Here is a 27595-nt window from a genome sequence, read left to right as displayed (position 1 = left end):
ACAAGTGTTTCGGGACTGCAAAGCACTTGACAGACACTGTTGATCATACCAGCCAAATTTCTGTTTTTCCTTGTCGAAGAAGGCATGCGGCCATCTCTAGCCCCACAGGGTTAGCTCTTGGTGTCTTGGCAACAATCGATCACTTCTGGAGTCTCTCACCTCGTCAGCTAGATGAGTGTTTCAGTGGGACCATGAGGCCAGCTGGGCTCTGACTTGAGAGTATGAAAAGAGGCTGTTCTGTTCCTCTCAGTCCGCTCTCCTCTCTTGTAAAACCACTCTTTTAAGAGTAAATACCTTTGTTCAGAATAACGGGCTTGTTCTTGTGAGTTTAATCAACGTCTTTTGTCAATGAAGTAAGAGAATGTTAAAATGAATCCTGCTAGCCAGATTATTTTTGTAACTTCTATTAATAAAATGGAAACAGTATAAGATGGTGTAGGAAGTCTCAAATAATCCTTTGAACAATATATAAACTGTGTACACACCATTTTATAAACAAACTTGAGAATAAACACATAATAGCAGTCCTACCACTGGCAGATGCAAAACAACTTGCTGCCATGCAATAATGGCTTGAAGAAATGAGCAGTGTTGGAGGGTTGGGTTTGTGTTTTTGCCTTGGGTTATTAACGTAGCCCTATCACTTTTCTTTCAAAGTTGAATTGTGGTTTCATCTGGACTTGGGCCGAAGTCTTCAGTATCTTGACAATTTTGGAAAGCTTTAAGCCTTTCATAGACTCTTTCTATGAGAGGTGGTCCTTAATTTATGTCACAATAGAACTTGACTGTGTCAGTCAGTTTTTCAGACCGCAGCAGCAGTCTGGTATTACCTGAGCCAGGGAAATCACGGCCTCTGGCAGGGAGTTAGTTTTTTTTGATCTTATCTCTGGGGAGACAGTCTGAAAAGTTTTGCAATGTCTGTGGCACTACTGAAGGCTGGTGATATCCAAAACCACTTCAGATTCTGTTCACACAACTGGAGAGCAGTCTTTTGAAGCCCCCCTTCCATCCTCCCCCCTTTTTTTCCTGAATATCTGCATGAAAGAAATATAGACGGATAGTTTTCTGCATGTCATTCTAATTTGGATTAACCCAATATTTTTTTTTTTTACCCCTTCACCATTTTTTTGGGGATATAGATACTTGATGAAAATGGAGATTTTTATGGGTGGGGGGGGAAAGAAAAAAGGGGAGATGCTTTGTGGGTGAATTATTGACTATAGCTATGTTAATCTGTGAAAGTAACTTTTATAAGAGGTGTTTATTAAAGCTTTCAGTGTAATTTGTTTACTAGATTCTACGTGTGACATTCAACAGAAATGAATCCTTTACCTATGGAATTTGTAACAGGCATTTAAGTATAACTTCATAGGATTTAATATGTCATATAGATGAAAGCAGACAAAGAAATTCTGTTTAACCTATGCTCATGCTTTAAAACCACTTTCCAGAGAAACCCAGTACCTCTAACTTTTGGAAATGCTCCTATACCCTGCTGTTAGGAGATGGCATCTGTTTCATTGCTCTCCATAGAAGGAGCAGCACTCTTTAGCAGATAGGTAATTTTTAACATTTCCTTAACTATAGTTGAACTGTTTAGGTTATAGAGATCTGGTCATTATTTGTCATCTCAAGTGCACATCCAGCAGTTGTGAAGCACATGTTCACAGAATGGGAACCACAGCTGTGGACTTTGCTGCCAGATTTAGGTGAAAAATACAACTTTAAGCCTTTTCACCTTCATTAATGTGTTTAGTTTGACTTTGGGTACCTTGTCAACTCCCTAGGATGTGTTAGCAGGTATTTGCATTGCTTTAAGTTAGGGACTATATTACCTGCCCATACTATGCTGAAAGTATGGAAAGTACGTAGTACTTAAAGTACTTTAAAAAAAAACAAACAAAACAAAACAAAACAAAAAACACACAAACAACATATCGTCCCTGAAGATTTACCTTTTTAAAAAGTGTTTGCTATAATGTTCCATTGTTTAAATAATCATAGTGAAAGATCACTACTGAAAGGTAGGTGTTGTGTTGGCTCATTGGGTGGAGAAACTGAACAGCTGAGGGTTTTATTAGCTTCTGGTTTGAGTTGTATCTGTAGAACCCAATTTAGCTTATCTCGGGGTGTGAACATAAAACACTGTTGATAGTGTTGAGCTAAATTGCATCATCTGACTGCTGTTAAATTTCTTAAAAAAAAAAAAATCAATGTTTGCTTACAAAAACATAAGGTACTGATGGCTGTCTTTAAAAGGACCTCTCTGTACCAATGGGCCTATAAATTTGGTAGCATGCCTGACAACTTAGAACTTTCTACAAGCCTGATAATTTTTCCTAGTGCGTTTAGTTAAATGTCTAGTTTAAATGAGAGAAAGATTTTAGTTAAGTTTCATTTGGGAAAAAGCTATATGAAAGCTCTACCTAAGACAGAGCTCTGACCAAGGAGTTGTGACACTTCCAGGGTACACTGAGCTTGAGCAATAATACCATAAGAGCTTTTAATTACTGATGTACCACTTATGTACCTGGAAGAGCCTGTAATTACTTGTGTACTTGTAAATAATATGAACATGTCCATGAATATGAAATAATCCCCTTCTTGACGACTCGTTAATGTATCAGGGGTTTTCACTTCTTGTACTTGTTTGTAACTTCAAATTTATTTATTTTTTCTTCAGAAAAGTAATTTCATTACGTGTCAATAGAATATGAACAGTTCTTGGATTAATTGTTTTCTTTAGAATGACCTTGAGACATGAGTGACTGGACATGTATGCAGTTTAGCTATATTTTTCACTTCACTCCCAAATAAAAACTTTGCTTAAAAAAAAAAAAAAAAAAAAGAGTTTGGGAATTGTGTTACAAGGCAAATACTGAAATACTGGAATTTTAAACCGGGTCTTTTTTTGTCTCCTCTAACCATAACAAAGAATTAGCAGCAAACAGGGAACTGTAGGTGAAAGAGCTCTGTGAATGAAGTTGGTCTGTTTTTACTAGGCAGTAATAGTAAATGAAAGGACCCTTGCTGAAGATACCTTTGATAAAGCTGAGTTTCTCACTGAGGAACTAACATCGCTCTAAAATAAGATGGTGAAAGCTTCTCTTTGGAAGCAGGACTTGACATTTGTACTGAAGAAGACTTCATCTTGGTTTCCTAATCAGACGCTTAAGATTGCTATTTGTTTAGAGTACAGTAGATAAAAATCATTTACTTGATAATGGTGATTGTTGCAGGGATTCGTGCTAATAACAGGATAATAAGATGTGATTCTAAGACTGTCTTCTATTCCCATCCTTCTTCTCCAAACCAAAATAGCCAACAGTATAGGAAAGGTACAATTTTTTTTTTTTTCCCCTGTTGTGGAAAGTAGTGAAAGTTCGATCCCTCGTGAATTGAAAAATAGAAAAATGCAGTTAAAATTAAAAAATAATTTGTCATTTTTTTAAAAAACCTGTAGGTTAAGTTCATTTGTAATGGAATTGTCTCAAAAGACAGATTTTAAATGATAGCAGTTCTTAAGTGGTTGTCATGCCTTTTTTTAAATTAAAAAAAAAAAGCCAAACACACAAACTTGTTAGAATTAGGTTTTTCAGGAAATTGTAATGCACGTTGCTACTTGACTGGTCGTGCTTTGTCCAGGTCAGGCAGCACGCAGTCTCAGCAGCTTTTCTTCAGTGGTTGTATTGGGATGAGATAAATTCTGTCCTTCTGTTCTTGAAATTAAATATGTTGAACACTTCTTTTTTCATAACTTAGTATTTCATCAGGCTGCTCCTGAACAATGTATGAGCACCAGGTCAGTGTTAGCACTACTGCAGCCTGTGCTGTGAGGTACTCGGCTGCTGCGGGGCCCTGCTGCTGTGGTGCCAGGTCTGGCATCCCCACCTCCAGGCCTGCTCCAGCTGGGCTTGGCCTCCCTCCTGCCTCCTGGCACCTCTGGTTTCTGCCGTGGCCACAGGGACAGGGTGGAGGCAGCCTGCGCTCCCCTTAATTGCTAGTGTTCTTGTTTACCCCTGGCTGAAGGCTGGAGAAGGGTAAACCTGCCCTTGGAAACTTATTTGGCTTTATTTTTGGTGGGGCGGAACTCGGGGTATTCCAGGTTACTGGAGAAAGACGAAGTCGGCGTTGCAGACAAGATGTCGTGAAGCCTGAAGTTTCCTATTAAGTTCAGATGAAATGCAGAGCTGATGACCAAGATCTTCATTTCGCGAACCCTTGGCTCTCACTTCAATAGTATACTAGAATATCTTGCTGAGAGTATTATGCTTTTTTTTTTTTGATTGCTATCAAGAGATTTAACGATGAGTTCACCAGTTTCTGGTGTAGATGCTTGTGTTGTGTGTCATTAGATTATTAATTTGAAACTGTGCTGAACCCTGTAAAACAATGCTATGTCTTTTAGGACAACTTGAAAATCGCTCTCAGAAAAGCTGTCTTTGCAAGTTGCATGAATTGATTCCAACAAATTGCCTTCGTTTTCCAGTTTTACTTTGAACTTGTGGTTTTATGTCTGCCTTGTCAGATAAAAACTAGGGAACTATGGCTGGAATAGCTGGAGAACTTTGTGATCATTTTTCCAGCTCACTCCAGTGATGTGTGTGTTCTTGTTTTGTTTTGCTTTGTTTTGTTTTTTTCCCCCCACTTGTCCTGAAGTGACAGTGATGTGAGAATCTGAGATGCACGTGACAAAGCATAAAGGGGGGAGCTTGACTGCCTGGTGTGACAAGCTGTAACAAGTGAGCAGTAACAAGGAGCTGCAGAAACTCTTCGGAACTTTTCGATGGAAGACCTCCCTCCAAATCTGCTGCTCCTTTTTTAGTTGCTACAACTTCCTTTTTTCAAGAGTGTGTTCCAGCATGCTTCTTTGAAGCTAATTGTTTTTGAATAATGCTTATGATTTTGTTCTGTACAGCAGTACTAGGGAGCAACAGAACACAACTGTTGGTGTATGTGAGATACTGCTTAGATGTGTGTCTTGTATGTTTGCAATGAAATTCCAGTGTCTGTATTATTTTTTTATTTAGTAACGCCACAAGATGTGAGATGCTGGAGATCTGCTGGATATTGCCTATTTTTGTTGATTAAAAAAAAATTGTTGATTAAAAAATGAAAGGCTATTTTGCCAACCTTTGCAAAAGTTAACCTTTGCAAAATCCCTGACTATTTTCTCAGCAATTTTTGTGTCATATATGAGCTGAGGCAAACTATGTGTAGAGATTGCACCATTCAGCATAATAAGTTGAGGTAAATCGCTTCAGCAGTTGCTAGCTTTTTATCATTTAGGAAGTGCCAGCTATTGGTTCCTACTTTGGCCGAGAACATACTGAGGTATAGCCGACATCTTCAAAGGTAGGACACTTAAAGTTTTGTATGTAAACTGGGGTTAAAAAACAAAACAAATAAAAAATGGACAAACAAAAAACAAACCAAAACAAATAATAATTTAAAACACAAACAAACAAAAAAAACAATAAATCACTGCAAGAAGCCTAGCACCCTAGGGGGATATTCTGAATTTGAAACTTCTGCTGAGTCACAAAATTAGAAATATCCAAGCACCTTTTTCTACAACCAGCCCTGGGTCAAAATTGTTATTCAGTCGAAGCAGGAAGCTACTTTGGGCCGTGTGTGGCAGGAACCATCCAAATGCCTCGGTCCCTTTTTCGTCTGCCAGAATCCTGTGTGTCTGGGCCAGATACTGTGGCTGCAACTGTGGGTGAGATTTAAGATGCAAAACACAGTGGCAATGGCTAGAAGCAAAAGGGAGGAGCAGTTCTTCCCAGAAGCAGTAATTGCTGTTCCTGGTACCTCTGATCATCCCGTGGTAGAAGATTCCAAGAAGTTTCTCTCCAGCTGTTCACTGAGTCTCCATTTTGGTGTTGGCTCTTGCATTTTTTTTTTAAAGAATGAAAGTAAGATGTTAGCAGTAAAGAAACAAACCTTCCCTGCAATTTTTCACATGCTGTTTTTTCCCAATAAAACTAATGCTTTCTGTGGTTTGGCATGTTTTTTTTCAGCATAGCTGGAATTTCATAAAGCTGCAGTACTTGTGTCTCTAATTTACTGGGTACCCTCATCAATGTTTAAAAAGAAGTAAAATAAAATTAGACAAGGTGGATTAAGGGACATGAGGTACCCCAGGTACCTGACAGTTGTATGCTTAGAATTATGTACGCTGAACTATTCTGTAACAGGTGCCCAGGTGCCTCCACAGATGATAGAAGAGACCTGGCTGCTAAGCACAGCAAAAGCTGAGTGAGACTGCAGTGATACGGAGTTGGTGCTTTTGCCTTGTGTGACTGTAACAAATGTCTATAAAGTGGGATAAGTGTGTGTGTGTGTGGGGGGAGGGGGTACATCTTAAGCTATCTTTAAATAAATAAAATTTATACCAGAAAAAAGTGATATGTAAGACTGAGTCTTGCATATATTAGTTCTGTTACGGTCTCTAAATAAAGCTCTGCATTTTAAAGTATGATATACCAGTCTTGCTGTGTCACTATGAATAATGAAAAGGTGAATTCTTAGTATTTTTGACAGCAGAAAGTGATAAAGATTAATCAAAATTTGATATAATCTCAGTACTTTTAGTATCCTCCTGTTTGGAGGATTTTATTGCTTGAAAGTAATATTATTGCCTGACTTAGTGGTTTATGAGTTCATCAATGGACAGAAGTTTTTTTTTTTCCTGCATCTGACTGATTTTTCTTGATGAGGCATTTTTTAATTTGTGCTACAGATATTAAAGTAACTGTGGTTTTTTGTTTGTTTGTTTTGTTTTGTTTTGTTTTGTTTTTTCCTTTAGCGATGGAGACAGAACATATCTATGGGGGCAAAGCTGTGATTCAGTTACGAAATGTGTTGTAGTTGATGGATCCCAAGAGTTGCTTTATAAGTGTTGTGTTTACTGCCTTTGTTAGTTTTGTCTAAAGCACTAACCTGTACTTTACTGTAGAAATAGAGCCTATTGAACTTCATCATGATACCTAATGAGAATTGTTTTACAAGTGTGCATCCTTGTTAGAAAAACAAGGTGAAGGCTTCATTTTCAAGCGTGAAGAAGCTCACTTGAGCTCAGTGTTATTCACATAGGACATTCAGCGAGTCTTTATTTAGAAGAAATCATTAAAATAATCTATAGATCTACTCATCAGAATCTCAGGGTCACCTCCACGACCACATGACTGTCCTCCCCAAATGATATTTTGCTATAATCTCCTTGTCAAGAAGAAGAGCTAATGCAGCAGCAAGGTATCCAGGGAATTTCAGTACTAGTGCTGGTAAGATCTGTTGTAGAACTAGTACAAACTAATTCCAATGATACATTTATAAAGTGATAATAAGTAATTGTGGCGATCTAGAAGAGAACTGGAACCCTGCAGATTATTATTGTTTAGATTAGATTGTATGTATTACTTTTGTTAATTTTTTATGAGTTTTTACGTAAATGAAATTTTAATGCAAGATTGTGAAAACTGGTTTATTGATGAACTAATTTTGATTATAAACACAAGCCACTGTTTATTTCTGGTTGAAGAAAATCAGTATGGAAAGGCTAGATTATGTCTGAGCAAAAATAATGAAAAAAAATGTGACTAAAATATGGTTTAAATACTGAATGCTCAATGGGATAGTATTAAAAGAATACATTGAAGAGTTCAGTCTATAAAAAGAACAGCCTAGACTTTTACGCAAATTCAGATAATATTTTATTTCTTAATGAAATTACTGAAGGTCAACCAAAAATATTTTCTACCAATGTTATGAGTACTCTGAGCATCCAGAGTAATGATTTCACAAAAAAAAAAAAAAGAAAAGGTGTGAAGTGTGGTGACTGGCTTCAGAAAAGACACTTGCCATCAGATATTTCAAAAATGATTACTGCAAAAAACATTTTTCTTTATATACTCAGTGCTTAGAGACTGTAAATTTTTAGCACACCCATTTATAGTTAAGAAAACCATTTTGACAAGGTCCCTGCTATATGCTTAAGTCCAAAGTGATAGGGCTGACCCTATTAAATGATCATAGTTTTCTGCATTCTGGTGATTAATAGGCTTTGGACTTTCCTGGCTTTCTTAATCCCTTTTAATCATTTAAACCTATTATTGTTTTGACTTCAATTTCAAAAGCCCTTTAAATCTGTCTTACAATATTAATAGCTACTTAAAGTCCCGATTTGCAAACATACTATCAGTAGGGAGTCTATTTTGCTGCAGTGAATAATTTAAAAGCAGCTATTTAGGAAAAAGTTTGACTGGGGGAGTTGGGGAGGCAACAAAGAAAAAAAATAACAGAAAAGCTATACCTAGTATTTTTTATATTTAAAATAGTGATCATATCCATGCAGGAAAATTGTGGGGTAAAAAACACTTATAATTGTATTATAGTGCAGTGGGTATTCTTCTTCCAGGGTTTAGGAGTGTAATTTGAAATTAATTGTGTTTGAAACTTAAATCCATCTTTCATTTTCATAGTAAGTGTGGTATTTAAAAAAAGAAAAAAGAAAATCTTTCTGCTGGTATTCTTAGGATCTCTTTCACCCGGAAATTCCACAAGTTTTATTCTGAAAAACAGATGTTTATCTAGGATGTGATGCAGCTGAATATGACTACAGTCATAGTACGTCGGAACTGAGAAAAACATAGTGATGAAAAATGAAAACACCAGCACCTCTTCCTTGGGTTTTCAAGGATGTGGCTTCATTTTCTCAGCACTCGTGCCCATTCCGGTATCTGTGCTTGAAGTCTGGAACATCTTAGAAATGGAACAGCCAAAATCTGTGGTTTGAGTTGCAGTTAAACTCCTCCTGAAGATACTTTGTTAGTCAGTGTTTTCTGCCAGTAGAGTGCTACACGCTCTTTTTCCCAGCTGGTGTTGATTCAGTGTCATTGGTAACAACGAAAAAGGCATTTATTTCCAATGCTCTGCAGGCAGAAGTATCTTAACTTTCCTTGATGATTTTTTTGTGTGTGTCTTTCCCGCTATCACTAGCGTGTGCTATACTCTGATCTACTTTTCTTCCCAATTTAAATGCTTTAGATAGATCCTCTGTTCAGGAATGTAAGGGGACAGAAGAATTACTGAGGCTGACCACTCACTCTGTTGATCTGCTGTTCTTTATTGTTCTGTTTGCTCTGCCCTATTTCTATATTCAACCAGTTCATTGATGTCTTGACCAGTTGACATAAGGTGGAAGCTCACGTTGACTTAGTTGCAGATTATGGCATCTGATGTATCCCACCCACCCCCAAATTACTGCTCTGTGAGACGTGCGTTATCCCTGCCCATATTCTTATTTTCATTTACCTGCTTGACTCTGCATTTGTGTTTTAAAGTTACGTGTGAATGGGTTTGCCTTGCTGCCTGCTAGAATGGTCTGTTGTCACTGCATGCCCTTGCCAGTTTGATGTCATCTGTGGATTTCATCAGCACTTAATGCATTTAACTCCAGGTCATGCCTAGATGTGTGGCATGGTGCCGGGTCGAGTGCTGACCCCTGATGAAGTCAGCCGAGATGTGCAATCTCTTACATCCCCAGTACTTCACTAAAGGAATGTCTGAAAAACCTTTTAGGCAGTCTTCTCTTTTGTTAGTGTAAGTGGACTATTGCAAGACTGAGATTTTTTCAGAGGCAGGTTTTTGTTGGGATTGTGTTGCTATCATACAAACCCTTTGAATCTTTCTGTTTCTCAAGGAAATGTTTCTGGACTTGTGTTTTGTTTGGTGACAAAGCAATATCTTTTCAGAAAGGACCCCTTCTGAAATTGTATAACCCGTGTAAGGTCATCCTAGAGTAACAGCGGTTGGTGATCAGCTGTCGTTGGAGGACAGAAATCAGTGTTGAAAGGGTGCCTGGTCTGCAGTCGACTCGAGGCCAAGAGAAGCATGTGAAGGGATAGGTGGGGGAAGCCGTGCTGTTACAAGAGAGGTCAGATGGGAGAGGTGGTGAAGCTGGGAGAAGACAGCAAAGTAACAGGGAGGGGTTTGGAAGGACGGGGAGGATCAAAAGCAGATGTATCACCCTGTGACAGAAGAAAAGCAGTGCAAGTCAGGCAAGAGACGGTGACTGCGGATATGAATCAAAGCTCTTCATTGGGGAGCTCTGTGGGGAAAGAATGATGTTTTAAAACAAATATTTGGACTAGGTTGTATGTGCCAATGACACACAACTTTAATTTTGGTTTAGCTGTTTGTGTCTGGTCCACGATGAATTTGGCTGCTGAATTTGTGCATAAGGTCTGGTCTGGCTTGTGCTTTTTTGTTTTCATCTGGCTTTAGAAAATGCATAGCCGCTGGAATTTGAGTTAGCCAGTCGAATGTGATGATCCAAACAAATGCAAGTCATACTGCTTGTGCTCCTTGTTTTTGTATGTGAAAAGGTTTACCAGGCTAATCAGTAGATTGAGGCTACATGAAGCATTATTGAAACTCGTAATCAACTATAGCATTGTCAAAAATGCAGAAATACTGCCTTGCTCTGAGTAGCATTTTACTGCCATTGGAAAAGCAATTCACTTACTGTCTTCTGAGCTCTGTGTAGATTGAGTCAGAAGAAATGGAGTTAGCAGTTAGGGCATCGTTAGTCATCTTATGTAATAAATTCCAGAAGGAAATTAATAAAAAGGCTGACATCCTGTACCTGTCCCCCCAGACATCTCATCAGCTAAATATTCTGGGAGATTGGGTTTATTTTGTGCACTGGTCTGTAAATGCTTGGTAAGATAGCAGTGTGACAGCAGGTTCACATGTGGCTGTGCTTCTAACCTGGACGAGCTGGTGGGATGTGCTAACAGCCTTTGGTGAAAAGCAAGCAATGCGAACTGAAGAAGGACGTGTAAGCACCAGTGTCCCGCTGGCTGGCTGGCCTCGTTTTAGAGGATGAATTATTAAGAAAAACCACCAGAAGAAGGACTGCATTTCTGTTTTTAGAACAGTGAAAGTAGCTTTAACATCACTTGAAAGCTGAAACAGCGTAACTGCTGAATCATTCTTATGGAAATGCGTTCTGACTGATCTGAAGTGCAGGAAGGTTGCTCAAGGCCTCAGGGGTTTTTACTGGCTTTGTTGAGAACTTATGAAGAAATGCATCTGCAAAGCTCTGCCTTAAAAAAAAGGTCTCTTCTTTTATTGATGAGACATAGCCTGCTATAGCGTGATTCTTGTCGAGTTCACACAACCAAGAAGCTTTGGGTTTCTGGCAGAGAAATCACTTAGTTGCTTTTTTTGGTGACCTTTTTTGTGAATTTCATTTCAGAAATGTACCATTTCGTGAATTCCATTGTAATCAATCTGGGAAACAGTTAAAATAACTGTAGCAGGGCCTGTCAGGTACAGTGAGCTGATGGAACAGCAAAGCTGTCATTGGATCATTGAAAGGGGAGCCAGGATAGTCAGAGCCATGGATGGTGGCAAGGTTCATGTTTATTATTCATCAAACAAGGCAGAGGAATGACTGCACAGGTGTCTATGTTCAGAGCTTCCTTAGAATGCCTTACTGTTTTTGTATTGTTCAAATAACTTACATATTTTTTCATGCTGGCTACTCACATTGACAGGTAATGCAAAAAAAAAAAAAAAAAATCCTTTTATCTCTAGCTTCTTGTTCCTGCACAAGTATTCATGAAAGTATTCATGAAAATATTACTTGGATATGTGTGTGTGTATGGATGTATAAGTTTTGTGTACTTCTTTGTTTCTGGCTAGTCTATGTGATAGAGTTCTTGACTCTTCTGGCCCAAGCAGCAGTGTATATCCATGCTGATTTTTTATTTTGAACTCTGTGCAGTTTTCAGCTATTCTTTTTTCTTTATTTTTTCTTGGCTGATGGATTCAAGTCAGAAGAAATTTCAAAAGGGAAGTGAATTTTGAAGCAAGGATGTTGTATTGTAACTTTTAAAACCTGTTTAATCATCACCAGTCATAAGTTTTTGCCTTAGGACAGGTGAGTTTTACCAGCCCTTCAGGAAAGTCTGGTACGTAGAACAGATCAGAACTTGATATTCACTTTAAGTTTTTCACTTGTACATATTTAGCGTATGCTTTTTTTTTTTTTCTTTTTAATTTGGTTAAGGCTTTGTAAAATTGAATGCTGCATGAAGGGGAACATGCCTTACAGCTGTTTGTTAAATTAAGAGCTTTTTTGCAAAAATGCTGACTAAAGTTCATGGGCATTAGTTGCCATACCTGTCATATTAGGAGAAATAATAAAAAAAAAAAAAAGTGAGTCATAGGATTGCTGTTTCAGAAGGATTTTTAAAGTGCATTGAACAAGTCAGAGCTGAGCTCACAGGTTCTAGTGTGCTTTTTTTTTTTTTTAAGACATTTCATAAAATTATATCTCTGTAAAAACTGGAGATGATAATTTTGTATGTAAGTGCTGGGAAAGTCATATACTTACAAGAGTAGAAATGAGTGAAAAATATGTATGCTTCATAGTTTTGATTTTTGTTTTTCCTTTTGGTAGCACCATAACCAACTGTTGGCCAGAGTTGTATATCTAGCTGTTACATACATAAAACTCTTCCAAGTGGCCTTAGCATTTTTATAGAGTATATTTAACTATATGTACCTCCATATTTCCTTAATGTTATTCCGCCTCCATATAATGTCTGTCCTCAGTGTCTGCGATAATCTTTTAGTCTTTGCCTCTGCTACTTTATTTTCAGGCTTGTTGAAAGAGAAAATATTTAAAATTAATGTAGTATTGTTTGGGGGTGGGGGTTAATTTTGATATTGTTATGTATATATCTGTGCGCATACATTAAACTTGGCTCTAGAAATGTGAAATGTAGGAAGGGAGGAAATATCCCATCCCCAAGTTCCCATCTGAATAACTGTAAACAAATGGGAGAAGAAAGGTTGAGAGATTTGGGAACGCCAGTTTGGGAAGGTGAGAACATGCTTTATTACTAAATTCCAATAAATTCAAGCTTCTTTCATTGAAATGCATCTCTGGTTTATTAATAGTATGAAGTGAAGGAGTTACGGCCTAACGGGAGGTATTCGGATCACCTTGCCTAGCAGGCTGGTGTGGACATCCTTTGTCATTACTCCCCACTGAAGGCAGAGAGATGCTTTTCCAGAGACTCAGTTGGAGTTGGCTCTGGGTTTCTGGATGGAGTTTAGGGGGGGTTAGCTTGCACGCTTCTCCTGATAATTTCAGTGCCTGAACGTGCCTCTTTGTAACCAAGTTAGAAAGAATGCCATTTAAAGTACAGAAAAATAATAGCTCCAAACCAGAAGAAGGTCGTGTGAGGGGCTTTGAAACTCCTCATTTAAACTGAGGCTAGAGGATGGATGATAAAACAGTGATCTGATAGCCTATGGTTGCAAATGCATTCCTTGAGCTTTGATCAGAATGGGGTGTGCTGGAGAGACTATGGTGGAGCATAAGAAATTCCCTAAGGAACCAAGTAGGGGGACAAAGCTAATGCTTCCTAAAGTGGAGGCTTCACCCAAGGTAAAGCCAGCAGACTGTCCGACTGCCTGGAATAGTTGCTTGCAGAGTGCACAGGCTGGGCTGTGTGTATCTGGCCAGGCAGCTGAGCTGGCTTGGTGGAAGCTTGCAGCTGTGCGGGGTGATAGCGCTGTGCTGGGGGGCTCTGTCTGCCCCTCGGCATGCCTGCGTGCAGCTGCCCTCTGGGCACGGGTGGCTGGAAGGTTGGCTATTCTTTCAGTAGATTAAATGTTCCTGAAGGACATCAGGAAGCGCTTTAAAATATCATTTTTGAAATGTACTAGAGTTTGTTTTGACATTTACCTGCAATCTTTCTGTAGAACATGACAGATTCTTAGTATTTTGAAATAGTCTTCTGAGCAGCGATGAAGAAACTATTAGTGGTTTGAACTTTTCTTAAATTGGTATTGGATAGTCAAAATTAATAATCAGTATTTAATATGCTAGGATGTATTAAGCTTAAGTTTCCTCTGTTTTCTGCCCAGTGAGATTTCAAGTTGTGGTCCCTTCAGCTCCTTTGCCCACTTCTGAAGCATATTTGCTTCTGTTTCTAGTTTAATAGTAGAACTGTAAATGTGGAATACATTTGCAGTGTGTTGTTTCAGTTGCTTAAATAGTTCAAAATGTCCTAAGTTATTTAAAATGTTCAGATTACGTATCTTTAACCTCAATTTTGCATTTTTGCCTCGACTCTTAAATTTTTTTTTTAGAAATCTGGGGGAGATAAATTCTTCCAAATCTAACCTTCATCAGTTAGGGAAAGCCAACTGGTACTTATCAATCTTGCCTACGAAACACATGTTGGCAAACATTATGTAAGCTGTTCACTGTGCTAGTTGCACACTTACATTTATTAAATACTTCAGCTGCGTATGAAATGTAATATGCATCCTGTCTTAGTGCAGAAAGTACTAATGAAAGTGTGACTTCTACAAGCATGCCCATTTTGTGGGAAACTCCCTGACGTGTAGCTGTCATCAAAGCAGTATCTTCAGGAGGCAAGGAGGAATATTGGAGAAACAAACAAAAAAGGAACATTTTCATGGTACCCCAGATCAAGCCCCACGCCTGTTCAGCAGCGTTCCCCTCTGCTGTACAGCTTCTGCTGTAGCTTGCTTAACAAAGCAAGTAAGTAGTCAGTCAGGCATGGCTATCTGTGGCAGGTCAATCCTTTTGCCAAACAACCCGATTGCATTTTAAGGCTGCGGGCTGCAGAAGTTAGTCCTTGGACTTCTGACAGATGTTCCTTTGGAATGTCATGAGAGCTGTCGTCTTCTTCTCTGATGTATTACTATTTGCTATCAATAAAATGCTTAAGGCATGACAAGCAGCGATCTTCAGAAGGGTGCAGTAGTGTTATGAAGTGTTGGGCCAGACCTCGGCCATTAAAGAAAAAGGGTCTAACACTATTCACTAAGGAAAACATTGATCTGTAAGGTCACAACAGTTCAAAATTTGTGGCTTAAGGAGTGAAATAGTGGTAAACTGTAAAGAAGATGCAGCAGTTAAAGCAGGTGGCCTGCATCTGTTATTGGACAGCGCGTTGTATAGTCTGCTCTGAGTCAAATGCAAACACTGCATTTAGAAGGCAAATGTGGAGGGGCTCCTCTGTACCCTGGTTAGAAGGAACTCCATGAAGGGTTGAGTAGCAAGGTGGATAAATAGATGCAAGTCAGCAGGATGCTCTGGGAAATAACCAAAGGCAGTGTCTGGGTATGTAAACAGGAAAAAATGGGTCAGGTTGTTGGTGTCTTCTATGTTTGAATGCGGCACTGGTGAGCTTGAGAATGTGTCCGGGGTTGATGCTTGCATTTTAAATCAATTCTGGAAAAAAACACACAGCAGTTTCAGAGAATATAATCAGAAAATGATATAAAGAAAATTTTATCTGTTTATCTCAAACAACAATCAATATGAGGGATAGCTTGCTTGTAGTTAGTGGCCAGAATCTTTGCTCAGAAGGAGTAATGTGTAGCTCTGCACTTGATGGCAGAATGGAACAAAAGCAGAGACACAGAGGCGATGGAGAGCTCCTTTATTCTGAAGCATGAGCAGTTACTGTTTGCAGAATTATCAAAAACATTCTTTACTTGTAGCTGCTTCCATTATATCCATTACATATGGGGGCAGCCCCACATTGTAGTTAGATCTGTGGAATATTTTGAGAGGGCAAAAGACTTTTTTTCTGAGACGCAGCACAAGCAAGGTCACTTTTTAAAGGTTTTTCAAAGTGACTGACAGTGTAGCCTGCAGCAGGACTAGCAGTGGCCCGTGCTGGGGAGGCCAGCTTCTCTTCTTCTTTGGATTAACAGTGCAGGCAACCCATCCTCTGAAACTGCCTGCTAGCTCAAGCTAGCAAAGGAGGCTTCCTTCTCTCCTGCTCTCCTTTTCATCAGAGGTTTCCTAAGTGGACTGCAGATATTTTCCTCATAAATAGCCTGTTAAAATATATTTGTGTGTACATATTTCTTTTAACTACAAAATGTTTTAGGTATTGATATAATACTTTGATTTACTTAAGAGGGGAACATTGCAGCTAGTTTTAGTGTTTGTGTTGTCTGTAATCCTCAGAAACATGTTCTGCCAGATTGAGATTTTGAGATCAGTGGATAGTTTCGATATGAAGTGCAATGATCTTTTGATATGTAGTCAGTCCAAGTGTCTGGTCTTATCTGAAGCTGGGATAAAAGCAAAACTTTTGAGTGATAATAAATTTACTTTAAGAAACATCTAAAATTTTCTTTAGAAAACTTTGTTCTTGCAGTATCAGAGTTGTCTGAATCATTAAATATCACATAGTATGATAATTTGCTATTTTAAAGCTATATTTTATAGCTAAGTTCTCAAGTGAATAATTGTTCTTTGTTTCTTATTTTCAAGGTATGGGCTGAAGCCAAATGACCAAATTCTGGCAGAGGAGAAGCACAAAGAACTGTAAGCCTTTTATAGTGATATACATGCCTGTTATACGTATTTACTTTTCTGTGTGTCTACATACCTTGTTATTAAAGACCTGAAACAGAAATCTTTTGTTTTCAGAAGTAGCTTCCATGCTTCAGTCTACTGCAAATTATAACATATGTCTAGAAATGCATTGAGTTTCTAAAAAGCAAGAAACAAACAAACAAAAAAAAAACACAATCAATTCATTCTTGAATAATTATGTTCTTAACTGCAGTTCATATACACACAATTTAAATTTTGTACTGTTAATCCTAGTCAATGTCTTTTTTATAGAATTGGTTACACTAACAGTTACTGACTTCCTGCAGTATATCCGTGTATAATTGAAGTAAATATTTGTTTAGCAGAAATTGGATGGAAGACTTTTTTCAGGTTTGGTGTTGACTCACTATTTAAATTTGCCTGGCTGTGTGATGTTATGGCCATCCCCACCTTTGCAAATTGTCAGCACAGTCTGGCTGTGGTTTGTAACGTAGTGAAGAGTCACCAGAGCCCTGTCAGTTGTATTGAAACCTAACTTTAATTGTACTGATTGCCTGTTTTGGCTAATCTGATTTTTGTAGCCTAAAATTACTGTTCCTTGAGGAAAAAAAATAATTTGTTTTTGAATGGATCATTCTTTTGTCTTGTAGGAGAGTGGCCATGCCATTGGTAGCTTAATGAAGCATTTTAATAACAATATCTTTCATGATTTTTATCCCTCATTAAAGAGGTGCCCAAACCGAAGAAGGTGGAAGTTCAGATTTATTACAATTTTAAGTAATCTCTCATGTTCAGGCATAATAATCCTTCCTTTTTATTTTGACACAATAGTTATTAAAATATAGAAGCTCTACATTTGAGTTGGAAGCAGATACTGCATTCTGTGTCTTAAGTATGTGGACATTTATTTGGAAAACTATTTTGTACCAGTATGTATTGCATCTAGTTATAGTCTAGGTGATATATAGACAGGGAAAGATGGATTCTGAGCCTGGATTTTGTCAACTCTTGTTTCTTTTTCCCAGTTACGGTAAGTTTTAAAACATATACTGAAGTTCTTGAAGTTACTGACTTGTGAACTATATACATGTTTTGAAAGGGAAGGGAGACTTGTTAGAGCTTGACATGCTTTATTTAATAACTGATTCATTTAATCTTAGTCACTATATTAAAAGTAATCACTAAACAAAAGATGGCCCAGTTGGAACATTCCTGCTCATTTGTACATTTAAGCATACAGGTTATGTAAGGTCAATATTGTAATATTTGTATTTCAGAGTTTATTTAAATTATGAGGAACTTTAAGAAAAATAGTGCAAAGTAGTTGTCATTTCTATTACTGATGTTTTTAATATCTGCATGTTACTACCACTGGCTGAAGAGCTATGCTCAGTGCACGCAGTCCAATATTCTTGCCTCATTCACTCAGTGAAGAGTGAATGCTCTGAAGAACATTCTATTTCAATGCCCTCTCTGCCATCCCTCAAGTCTGTATTATATAACTGCTTTTTTGAAGATCGTTTGTATGAAAGACTGTAGAAAACGCTTTACTTATCAACATTATTTTATTTATTCAGGGCCTCTTAAAAACACTCTTATAGTCGTTACAGAGAAGTCATATATCCAAATGAAATATAGCTATTCAGGATTCACTTACATATTTCTGCCCTTAGCATCAAGATGGTAGGGGATTTGTTCCCTTTTGTGTGCATCTTTATGCTTAGATACAAGAAACAAATTTTTTAAACTTCCAGCCCTTGCAGCCAATTGTCTTTTTCTGTTATTACATTACCAGAATTTTATATTATTTCATAATACTCCCAAAAAACTGCTAAGTAGTTTATCCATATGTAAGATGAGGTAGCTGTTTGAGAGGAATTAGTATTTATAGCTGTCAGATTTTTCCATGTTAAACGTTTTAATATTTCTCAGTAAGGTCATAGTTACCAAACAGTAAAAATGTCTTCTGGTAATTAACATTTAATTCCCTTGGGAAAAAAATAAGTGTGTGCTAAAAGCATTAGTGATTGAATTACTAGCCAAATAAAATTTCCATGTTCTTTCTGCAGATGGAACAAGACATTTAACTTATATTTATACATCATGGTAATGTACCTGTGACATTAAAATGGCCAGAGCTCCAGGCAAAAGACAAGCAACAGCAGTTGCCTTTGATCAGTAGATAAGATTGGTTTTATGTAGAACACTGATAATAGAGCATTGGTAATAGAGCATAATTATGATTAAATATGCTAGACCATTTAAAAACTATACCAACTGGAAGTACCGAAAGTACTAGCAAGTTCGGGGGCTAGGCAGAAGTTAAATGACATGCAGGTCTGTGTTTTGGACAGTACAAGTTGTACTGTGTACACAAGTTTTATTTGCACAACAGATACTGATTAAACAATGTTTTGATGTGCGGTATTTCATTTGAAGTAGTTTAAACATACTGAAATCCTGTCCGATCTCTCTAAGTATGTTGCATGTTACTTAATTGCATATTACCTACTGATATCTTTAAAGCATGTTCACTTCTTAAATGGAGTTAATTAAAAAGCAAACTCAATAAAACTACCGTTCTGTGTGAATCTGCTGCAACAGATCCTTTCTTGAGCTTTTCATTGTTATCACTCCAGTAGCTCCTGAGAGGATCTGTGTCCTGTTGGTTATAATGAAGGAGTTGGAACAGGCTTTTGCCATTGACCTTGGCATCTTCTATGTGGTTGGATACTTAACCAGGGAAAAACTCTGGTAGGTCAGTGTCACCTTGTGTCAGGACAGACCTTTAGGACTTCTCCAAATTGCTGTGTGCTGTTCTGCCTGGACTGTGTTAACCATAAAGTACAGAACAGGTTAAAGAAGGTTGGACCTCAGAGCACTTGCAGTCCTTCAGTTGTCTGATTTGACTTACAGATGAGTCATTAGCTACTTAATTACCCTTTCCTGATATTTAGAAAGATGTTTTTTATTTAAAAGAAATCCCAGTTGTAGGGAGTGGTGCAAGATAAAGTACCATTAGGGTAATTGTTGCTGATTTATTTATAGACTTATTCTTCAGTTCCATGCCCTTTTACTAAGGTGTTCTGAATCTGTCCTAATGCTTTAGAAGTCAGTGTAAAGAGGAGTTGCTTAGACTCTCTGTATTTTTTTTTTTTTGGTGCCCAAATTCCTCTGCTTGAAATATTTTAACTTCAAGTCTTTGAAATATCGGCAGCTTTTATATTGACTTACCTAGTAAAGAAGAATTCTTTGGCATTCACCTAATAGAACCGTGATTTTCTGACCATCAGATGTCCTTCAGTTTCTTAGCAGTCACTTCTGTGTAGCTGTTCCTAATGAAAAAGTAATTTTTTTTCAAAAATTAGTGTCGTACCTCCAGAGATAATTGGGCCAGTTACAGCTTGACTTGGCTTGATCCTGTTGTCCTTGAATCTTAGCTATCCAGAGAGGTAAGTACAGCCACTAAGAGAGAGTGGAGTTGGTTTACAGGCATCATACTAAACTTCTATTTTAAGAGCTAAGGTATGAAAGATCACTTTTTTTTTTTTTCCTGCTTCTAATTCACTTGTACTGCAACAGCCATGTAAAATGACCGTTTGTTTTCATTAGTGTATTTTTTTTTTTGTATCTGATAGAAATTTGGTAGCGCTGAAGTTACAAATAGATGCATATACGTTATTTTTGGAGTCCAGCTGGAATTGTCTAAACCGTTCTGCTGCCCCCCTGTCAGCTCTGAATGCACACGAGGTGGAGGTCACTGTCCTGTGGCTCAGCCAGGGAATGGAACGCGTAGAGGCTCTTCAGCCAGTTTTGTTATAAAATTAGAAGATTAGTTCAAAACATCTTAACTGATGAGCAAGCCAAACATGTTGACTTTTGTAGTAAATCAAGTGAGCCATCATCTTTGTTTTCACTGGCTCATCTGTGATGTTGGTTATCTGCAGTGAGAATAGCAGACAGGGGAAATAGTAATATCTTCAGTTTGCGTGGGTGAAGAGATGTCCGTGTGATGTTTACAACATCCCACAAAACAACTAAACCCACTTAACTCTGAGGGAAAAAAAAATAATTCCATCTTGTAAGGTTGCTGAGGAAACTTGGACTTAATATGGTTGGTGGGACCTTAATGTTGCATACTTTTCTCCCTCTGAGAACAATAAATAAATACAGACTCTGAGAGAAATGGAAATGCTTTTCTTAACCCTTTGTATAGTCCTTACAAGAGTTGCTCCTATTTTAAATTCTCAGAGTTGGACTCAATGACTTCAACTGAAGGTCATGTTGACTTGTGTGCGTTTGTTGTTTCAGCTGATTTTTTTTTAATTTCTTTTGACTATAGTTCCACATCAAAAGTTTTCAAAGAGAATAAATTGAAGCTAACTGCAGCAAGTGATGGGATGTAGCTTGTATCTTGTCTTGATATTAAAACAGATTTTTTTCTATTTGTTTTCCGAATCCCCAATCTGACTAGAAATACAGAGCCCATTTTCATTGGCATTAGTTGGCAAGGGTGGTCTATATTTTGTTTTGAACTTGGTAATGTGAATAGGCAACTAAAGCATACTTATTATGAGACATCGAAGTCTCTTGTAAGTGCTGTGTGGAATTTAGTGATAGCACGGAGTCTGTAAGCAGTGCTCCATGATGCTTAGTTTAAGATTGCTTTGGCTGCTGGTTATATGATGTTATAGGCTGTTTTGTTTAAATGATTTTAGCCATGGCTGAACACTTTTTTTTTTTTGGATGTTAGTTCAAGGGGAAAGAAGGAAATGTGGGACTTGTTTTGCACTCCACAATTAGCTTTGTTTTCATAACTTATCTTTTTACAGAGATAAAGATCACCAAATGAGAAAGGGGAATAAAATAAAACACAATCTTTCTTTCTCTTCTGTCAGCTGTTTGATGTGTGGCAGTCAGAAGGGAAGACAGAGATGTTGCTCTGATGCAAGTTGGCCAAGAGGAATTTATTTTTGTACTTGGTTCTTGGTGGCACGCTTGCTATATGAATACTTTTTCATAGCAAAACATAGCAAGGGAGAAGGGGACTCTTTAGCCTGAACAGCCTGATGGGTAACAGAGTTTTGACTGATCCTTATCATCTTTTTTTGTTTGTTGTTAGTGAGTTCTTTACTGATTTTGCTTAGCAAAAGTATAATTGAGGAAAGTGGGTATTGGAAGGCTAAGTCTTGGACATGCAGGAGGTTTGTTTGGGTATTTCGGAGGGCCTTGGGAAAGAGGAGAGAAATTGACAGAAGAGGTTTAGAAGGAGCCTACGTAAATTAGATGGGGGATGTGGAAAGGATTGGTTTGTTGGTATGTTGTAGTGGAGTTTGTTTACATTTAGCAATTACCATGTATCTATCATGACAATTAAGTGCAAAAGCTAATGGACTTAACCCCAAACCCATTTGCTATGCAGCCGTGCCTCACTGATGTTCGACATGATGTGACAAAGATGTGGGTGCTGGGGACCTAAAGGGGAGCAGCTGTCTGACTCATGCTATTGGAGCCACCCAAAAGCTACAGTATTTTGTGCCACTAGAGGGTGTAGCTTATCTTATCTTCAGTAACATTCTCAAGATCTTCCCTTATGTGTAGCTTTTAGGATTTGCTGTCCAGTTGGTATGTAGTCTCCCTAAATTACTTTTGTTTTATCCATCCTTTTTTCCCTTGAAAAAATAAAAGAGGGTAAAAAATCTGGGGGGAAGAGAGGGAGAAGAACTAAAATATCGAAAATACTGAGCTTTAAATCTTTTGTCAACCTCCTCAACATATGCTGACAGCATAGATGATTTGCGTGGTTGGGGTAATGTATGAACCTGTCACAGGCATCTGTCAAAGCTGTTGAGTTACTTTATGTAATATACGTCATTTACAGTTACTTTTCAGTAGATTGTACTCTTTTTAATGTACTTTTTTAATACATACTTTTTTAATACATAGTATGTATTAAAAAAAGAAGAAAAGATTTGGGAATGAAATAATGCGCCCCCCAGTTCCCATCTTTACCAAACTTAATTTTAGATTTTGACCTTTTTTGACCTTTTTTTAAGCTACCATACCAGCCTGTTTCTTGCTGTTGTGGTTTGAACATAAATTTCAATAAAAATTTCTACTGTTGAATTGATATATTTTTAAAAACAAACAAGCAAACACAAAATCTTTAGAATTGCTAAAAATGGAAACTTCAATACTGTCCCTTTAATGGATAAATAGCAATTTAGAATCATCAGTCTCTTTAATTGCCATAGCAAATATAAATACTGTTGCATGTTGATGCTTATTGTTCTATATCATCAAGCACAAAGATGAAGCTTTCATTAAATGCCTGGTACTTATTTGAGCTTACATATTTGAAATACTTATTTGTTCTGTGGATATTCAAAAAATGTGCAAGTGTAATGAAAGACTGATTGGAGAACTTTGTGCTAATCTAGACTGCGTTTTGTTAATCCTATTCTTTGGGTTGTTGGCTCCCTCTGTAGCAATTGCTTTAAATTGCAGTTTGATTTCTCTAGAATTGTTTTATTATTTCTGTGGTGTATTTTAAGGCATGACTAACATGTACAGAAAGAATCATTTGTGGCTTGCTACAAAACTTCTGCTACAGATTGTACCATCTTCTTTTCCATTCCCTTTTCTGCCTGCCCAATTTTGCTGAATGTGGCACCAGTGCAAATCTGTGCTATACAAGTCACCTTATGAAATAATTGGTAACAGTCAATTCTGCATGAAATTTCCACATACCAAATTTAAATTAGAGCATAAATGCTTTTTCCTTTTGTTGGAGACACACTTTACATTTGCTTCCATTTAAGATGCAAAAATTGCAAGTGTTGTAACTTGTTTTCTTTTGCTGCATATACCTGAAATTACTGTCAAGCACAGGCTAGCAGATAACCCCCACCATTAAACTGAATGCCCGGATATGTAAGGTTCGAGTATTCTCAACTCCTGTAAAGGATTTCAACTTGCCACTCATGGAGTGTTCATAGCAAAGGCTTCACAAACAGCAAGAAATAGTTGTACCCTGTTGTCCTCTTGGGGTTCGTATTTCCATAACTGCAGTTTGGGCAGCCAGTGAGGGATGACATTCAGAGAAATGAGGGTTTTTCCCTAACTGCTTCACTTGACATCTCTCTTATTCTACAATAAACTCAAAAACAGTGTGGGGAAAAAACAAAACAAAACAAAACGCAAATGGTGTTAACTTTATTTTACAGTAAGTCCAGGTATGCGCAAACAGCAACGCTAATATGTTAGCAATGACATATTAGAAGACCCAGTTTTATATATGCAGACTAGTTCTTCATTTTGTGCTGTATATTTCTTTCACTTTGCGTTCTATTGGATAGAGATTGGAGTGCATTACAATAAGATGCTATCTTATGCTGCAGAGCTTGCAAAATATTTTGGGATGGCTATGTATTAGTTAAGATAGCAGGAACGGCTTCTGCATCTTTGATGGTATGCTGCAGGTGCAGAATTTAGAACTGGACACAAACTGTCTGGAGAGGATAATGTTGTGTTACGCAGTGTAGTGCTAAGCTCGAGATGTTTTTTAAATTTAGAAATGTCCAATTGGTCAGTTTACTAGCTTGGAAAAATACCATCTGTTTTATTGTCTCTTACAAAGACCATGTAAATAAAGATTTTCTGTGGGATGATTTTGTGCCATTAATGTAATTCATCTATACAGCTCTTGCAGCTTATCATGCAGCTTGAAGTATCTGGAGAGAATGAGATTTTAATTAAACATGTTTTTTTCCTCCTGTTCTTTTTACCATAGCACTTACACATGGCATTTGTTGCATAACCTACTTGAGCATTTTATGAAATTAAATCAGTTTCATAAATGCACTGTGTGTGGAGGAGAATCTTCAGAAAAACTACTGACATCTTCAAATTATGGTTTTGCACAGATTTAAATGGAGAAAAAAAAGGCAAAGCTGTTGAAATGGTTGTGTTAGTACTGGCTTTGCCACAAGGTGGTGCTTCATATAACAGCTAGTTTTATGGTGATTAAATGAAAATACAATAAAAGATGCAAAATGTCTAATTCTTTTAACCATTTTTAAGTACTTGGCAGTGCACCGTTGTCTTAATTACTAAGTCTTTCTTAGGAAGACTTAAGTTTGGGATGGGGAGGCTTACTACTTAATTAGAGACTACTGAAAACAGCAAAAATAAGAAATTTACGTTGTGGTGCATATCATATGCAAAAGAAATCTGCAGTTTGAGCCTGAGATAACAGATACACCTGAGTATACCAGGCAGATTGTGTCTTGTGTTTGTAACACAGATCACAAACATATTTAGTGTTCAGATTCTCCATCGTAAGTAATACAATAATATAGTAGGGTTACAAAACCCAGAATGATAGTTTAATGTAACACAAGTTCACAAAACTTGTGTAGTTTTGTCTTTCTGGTATGATGTGCTTTCAGATCACTTACATAGGTTGCTACTGTGATTGTCAAAAAGCAAGATAATGAGATTATTGAAAACCTGGCCAATGCAAAAGGGTCACAACATTCATAGTTTGTTTAGTCCTCAGAGTAAGTGGATAATTTAAGCTTTAGTATTTTTGCACTTTAATTTTTTGGGGAAGAGGAAAACACCCTACTGTAACAGAATGCTATGCTATATATGCTATAACTGAAGTTTAAAGTGCCAACATCTTTCATTTGGTAGCTGATTTTTGAATAGCTTCAAGCTTTTCTGAACTCTGAATTTTAAAAATATAATGTACTGCTTAATGGCACCTGTGTGCACTAGAGAGTGTATGTATGTGTTCTGTTTAAATGCACAAAATATGAAATGTATTGTTTCTTCATAAGAGACGTAGTCATCATTTTTCCTAAGTAGTCAGATAACGAGATCTATTGTGGTGTAGTCCTGTTGTTCTCAGAACTTCATGTGCTTTTCAGTGAATAGCATGGTATCTGTTTCTCCTGTGCTGGGATTTCAGTTTCCGTATTATTTTTTTCCACTGAGACTATTTTGGAATGAATTGTCACAAGTGAAATTCAACCAACATCCTGCTTATTACACATTGTGGGTTTTTTGAAAGCACAATCACATCAAATTTTCAGTTTTCAAAGCTGTTAATGCAGCATCTCTCTTTACTAATTTATCTTGAAAAGTAACCTCACTTACAGATGTAAGCTCTCCGAATAAAAAATATAATAACCTGTACAGTTTTACTCGTGACTGAAAAAATATATGTCTTTGTCCATTCAGTCTTTTCTGGGCTAAGCTTAACCCCTAGAGTACCAATTAGTGCTCAGGATAGTGGCTTCTGCTATTTTAAAGCAAGCGATCGTCTATCAGAGCAGTTGAAATGGCTTTTGCGAACATAATTTAGTAGCTGTCCATTAATTGCCTTTCCTTTCACAGAACTTCAGAAGGAGACCTCAAGAGATCATTTAGTTTCATTCCCCCTAATCCAGCCAGAGATGGATCTTTGCTATTCCTGGTAGATGTTTGTCTAGCCTTCTCTAAAGGTCTTTGATGGAAATACAAAAGATGTCATGTGGAGATGGTGCAATCTTAGTACACTGTATTGGTGTGCCACTTTATTTCTACTAAAAAGCTCCCTTTCCCCACCACTAGATACAGGTTTTAGTCTTTTCTGATTATAACTCTGTTCCATGAGCTGTCCTATTCTGCGTGACACAGAACAGCTTATTCCCTTCCTCTGTATTTTCATGCTCTCAAGTCTGGTCTTTTCTCCTTCTCTGTAGACTGGAGATTGCACACTATGTCTCTTCCTGCAGCTCACATCATCTCAACTTCTCAATTTCACCGCGTTCTTCTGGCCTCCCTCCAGCTGTAGGTACTTCATGAAGTGTTACCAAAAATGGGATGCAGTCTTCCAGCTGTGGCCATACCATATGTAGTGTGGAATTCCTAAGGCATCAAATTAAAACACATTAAACTCAAAGCCAAGAGAATACAGTATTCTGAGAAGTGGTATTGCAACCGTAAATATTATTCTTTAAATTTCAATTTTTCTATCTCTTTGCAAGTGCTGGTTGCTGTGACTTAAAACTAGAAATTGCCTAGTATTAACATTCATACTAATTATGAAAAAGACTAACAAAAACTTAATATTTACGGCATCTATTACTTCAAATGTTTCAGGTTTACTTATTTTGTTTTAAGAATAACTGTTTTACTAACTAACCTGCATTCAAGTATTGGTTGACTTACTGTTTTTTTCTGAGTGAACATAGGAGAAATAGATACTTGAACCTGCTCCGATAACAGACTCTCGGAAGTCCTCTGAATATGTTATATAAACCACCAACAAAATAACATTGCGTGTTTAATTCCCAGACATGTTTCTTGGACTCACAATTCTAATGTGACTTTGGGGAGTTCAGAATTGCTCTTTAGGAATGGCTGCAAATTTATGGTGTTTTGGGGGAGTGAATTGTTCTTCATTGCCTCCTGGTAAGCCGGAGATCATGAGTTGAAGGCAGTTTGTCATCACCATTTTCAAATTGGAGTGATCAAAGGTGTACATCATTTATTTATGAAGAGCAGTCCTTTGTACTTACAAGTAGGCTTTATGTCCGATCCTTTCTGTTATGAGCAATAGTGTTACAAAATCTGGCTGTTTGGTTACTTTACAAAAGTTTGCCTTTGCACCAAATCTGCTTTAAGTACATGAAGTGGTGGAGAGCTTAGTTCAGTAAGCTAAACAGTAGAGAAAAAACAGCAAAGAGGGAGTTGGATGAATTGCAGAATGAGGCGGGCTTGCAGGATGAAACACAGAACTAATGCCCAAAAGTAAACAGTGCAGAAAGAAGAGTGGAGAGGGAGTTGGATAGGTTACAGGATGGATAGGGGTGGGATGGGAAAAAAATGAAAAGGGTTTTCAACTGAGAAGACAAAGCAGTGTAGGACTGGCAGGAAAAATCCATGCGCAAAGACTGCGGTTCTGTATTTGCTAGAGTGAGGTTCTGTGCACCTCTCCACCCCTACAGGCAGTAACACAGACCAGGCAGAACAGCCTGCTATGGGAGGAAAATACGGAGACCTGAGCTGTTCATTTTTTTTTTTTTTTAGTATGATGGAAAATACCGCTTCGAGTCTGACCTAATCAGAATATCTAGGAGACTTGACTTAGCAGTATAAGTATATATGCCCAATATGGATATGTGTCTTTACATT

The 27595-nt window shown here is 37.5% G+C and overlaps 1 protein-coding gene across 2 annotated transcripts in view; it reads left to right on the top strand.

The window, feature by feature from the left end:
* Window positions 1-27595, top strand: part of ADK (adenosine kinase) — a 278828-nt gene that overhangs the window by 14765 nt on the left and 236468 nt on the right. For both annotated transcript variants that reach the window (XM_084526511.1, XM_084526512.1), the window contains exon 3: window positions 16346-16399. In XM_084526511.1, the coding sequence (XP_084382637.1) occupies window positions 16346-16399 (54 nt within the window). The remainder of the gene's footprint in view (window positions 1-16345; window positions 16400-27595) is intronic.

The sequence above is a fragment of the Aythya ferina genome (genome assembly GCF_964211825.1).
Source record: "Aythya ferina genome assembly, chromosome: 7".
NCBI lineage: Eukaryota > Metazoa > Chordata > Aves > Anseriformes > Anatidae > Aythya > Aythya ferina.
This window is presented reverse-complemented; position numbering and strand designations above follow the sequence as displayed.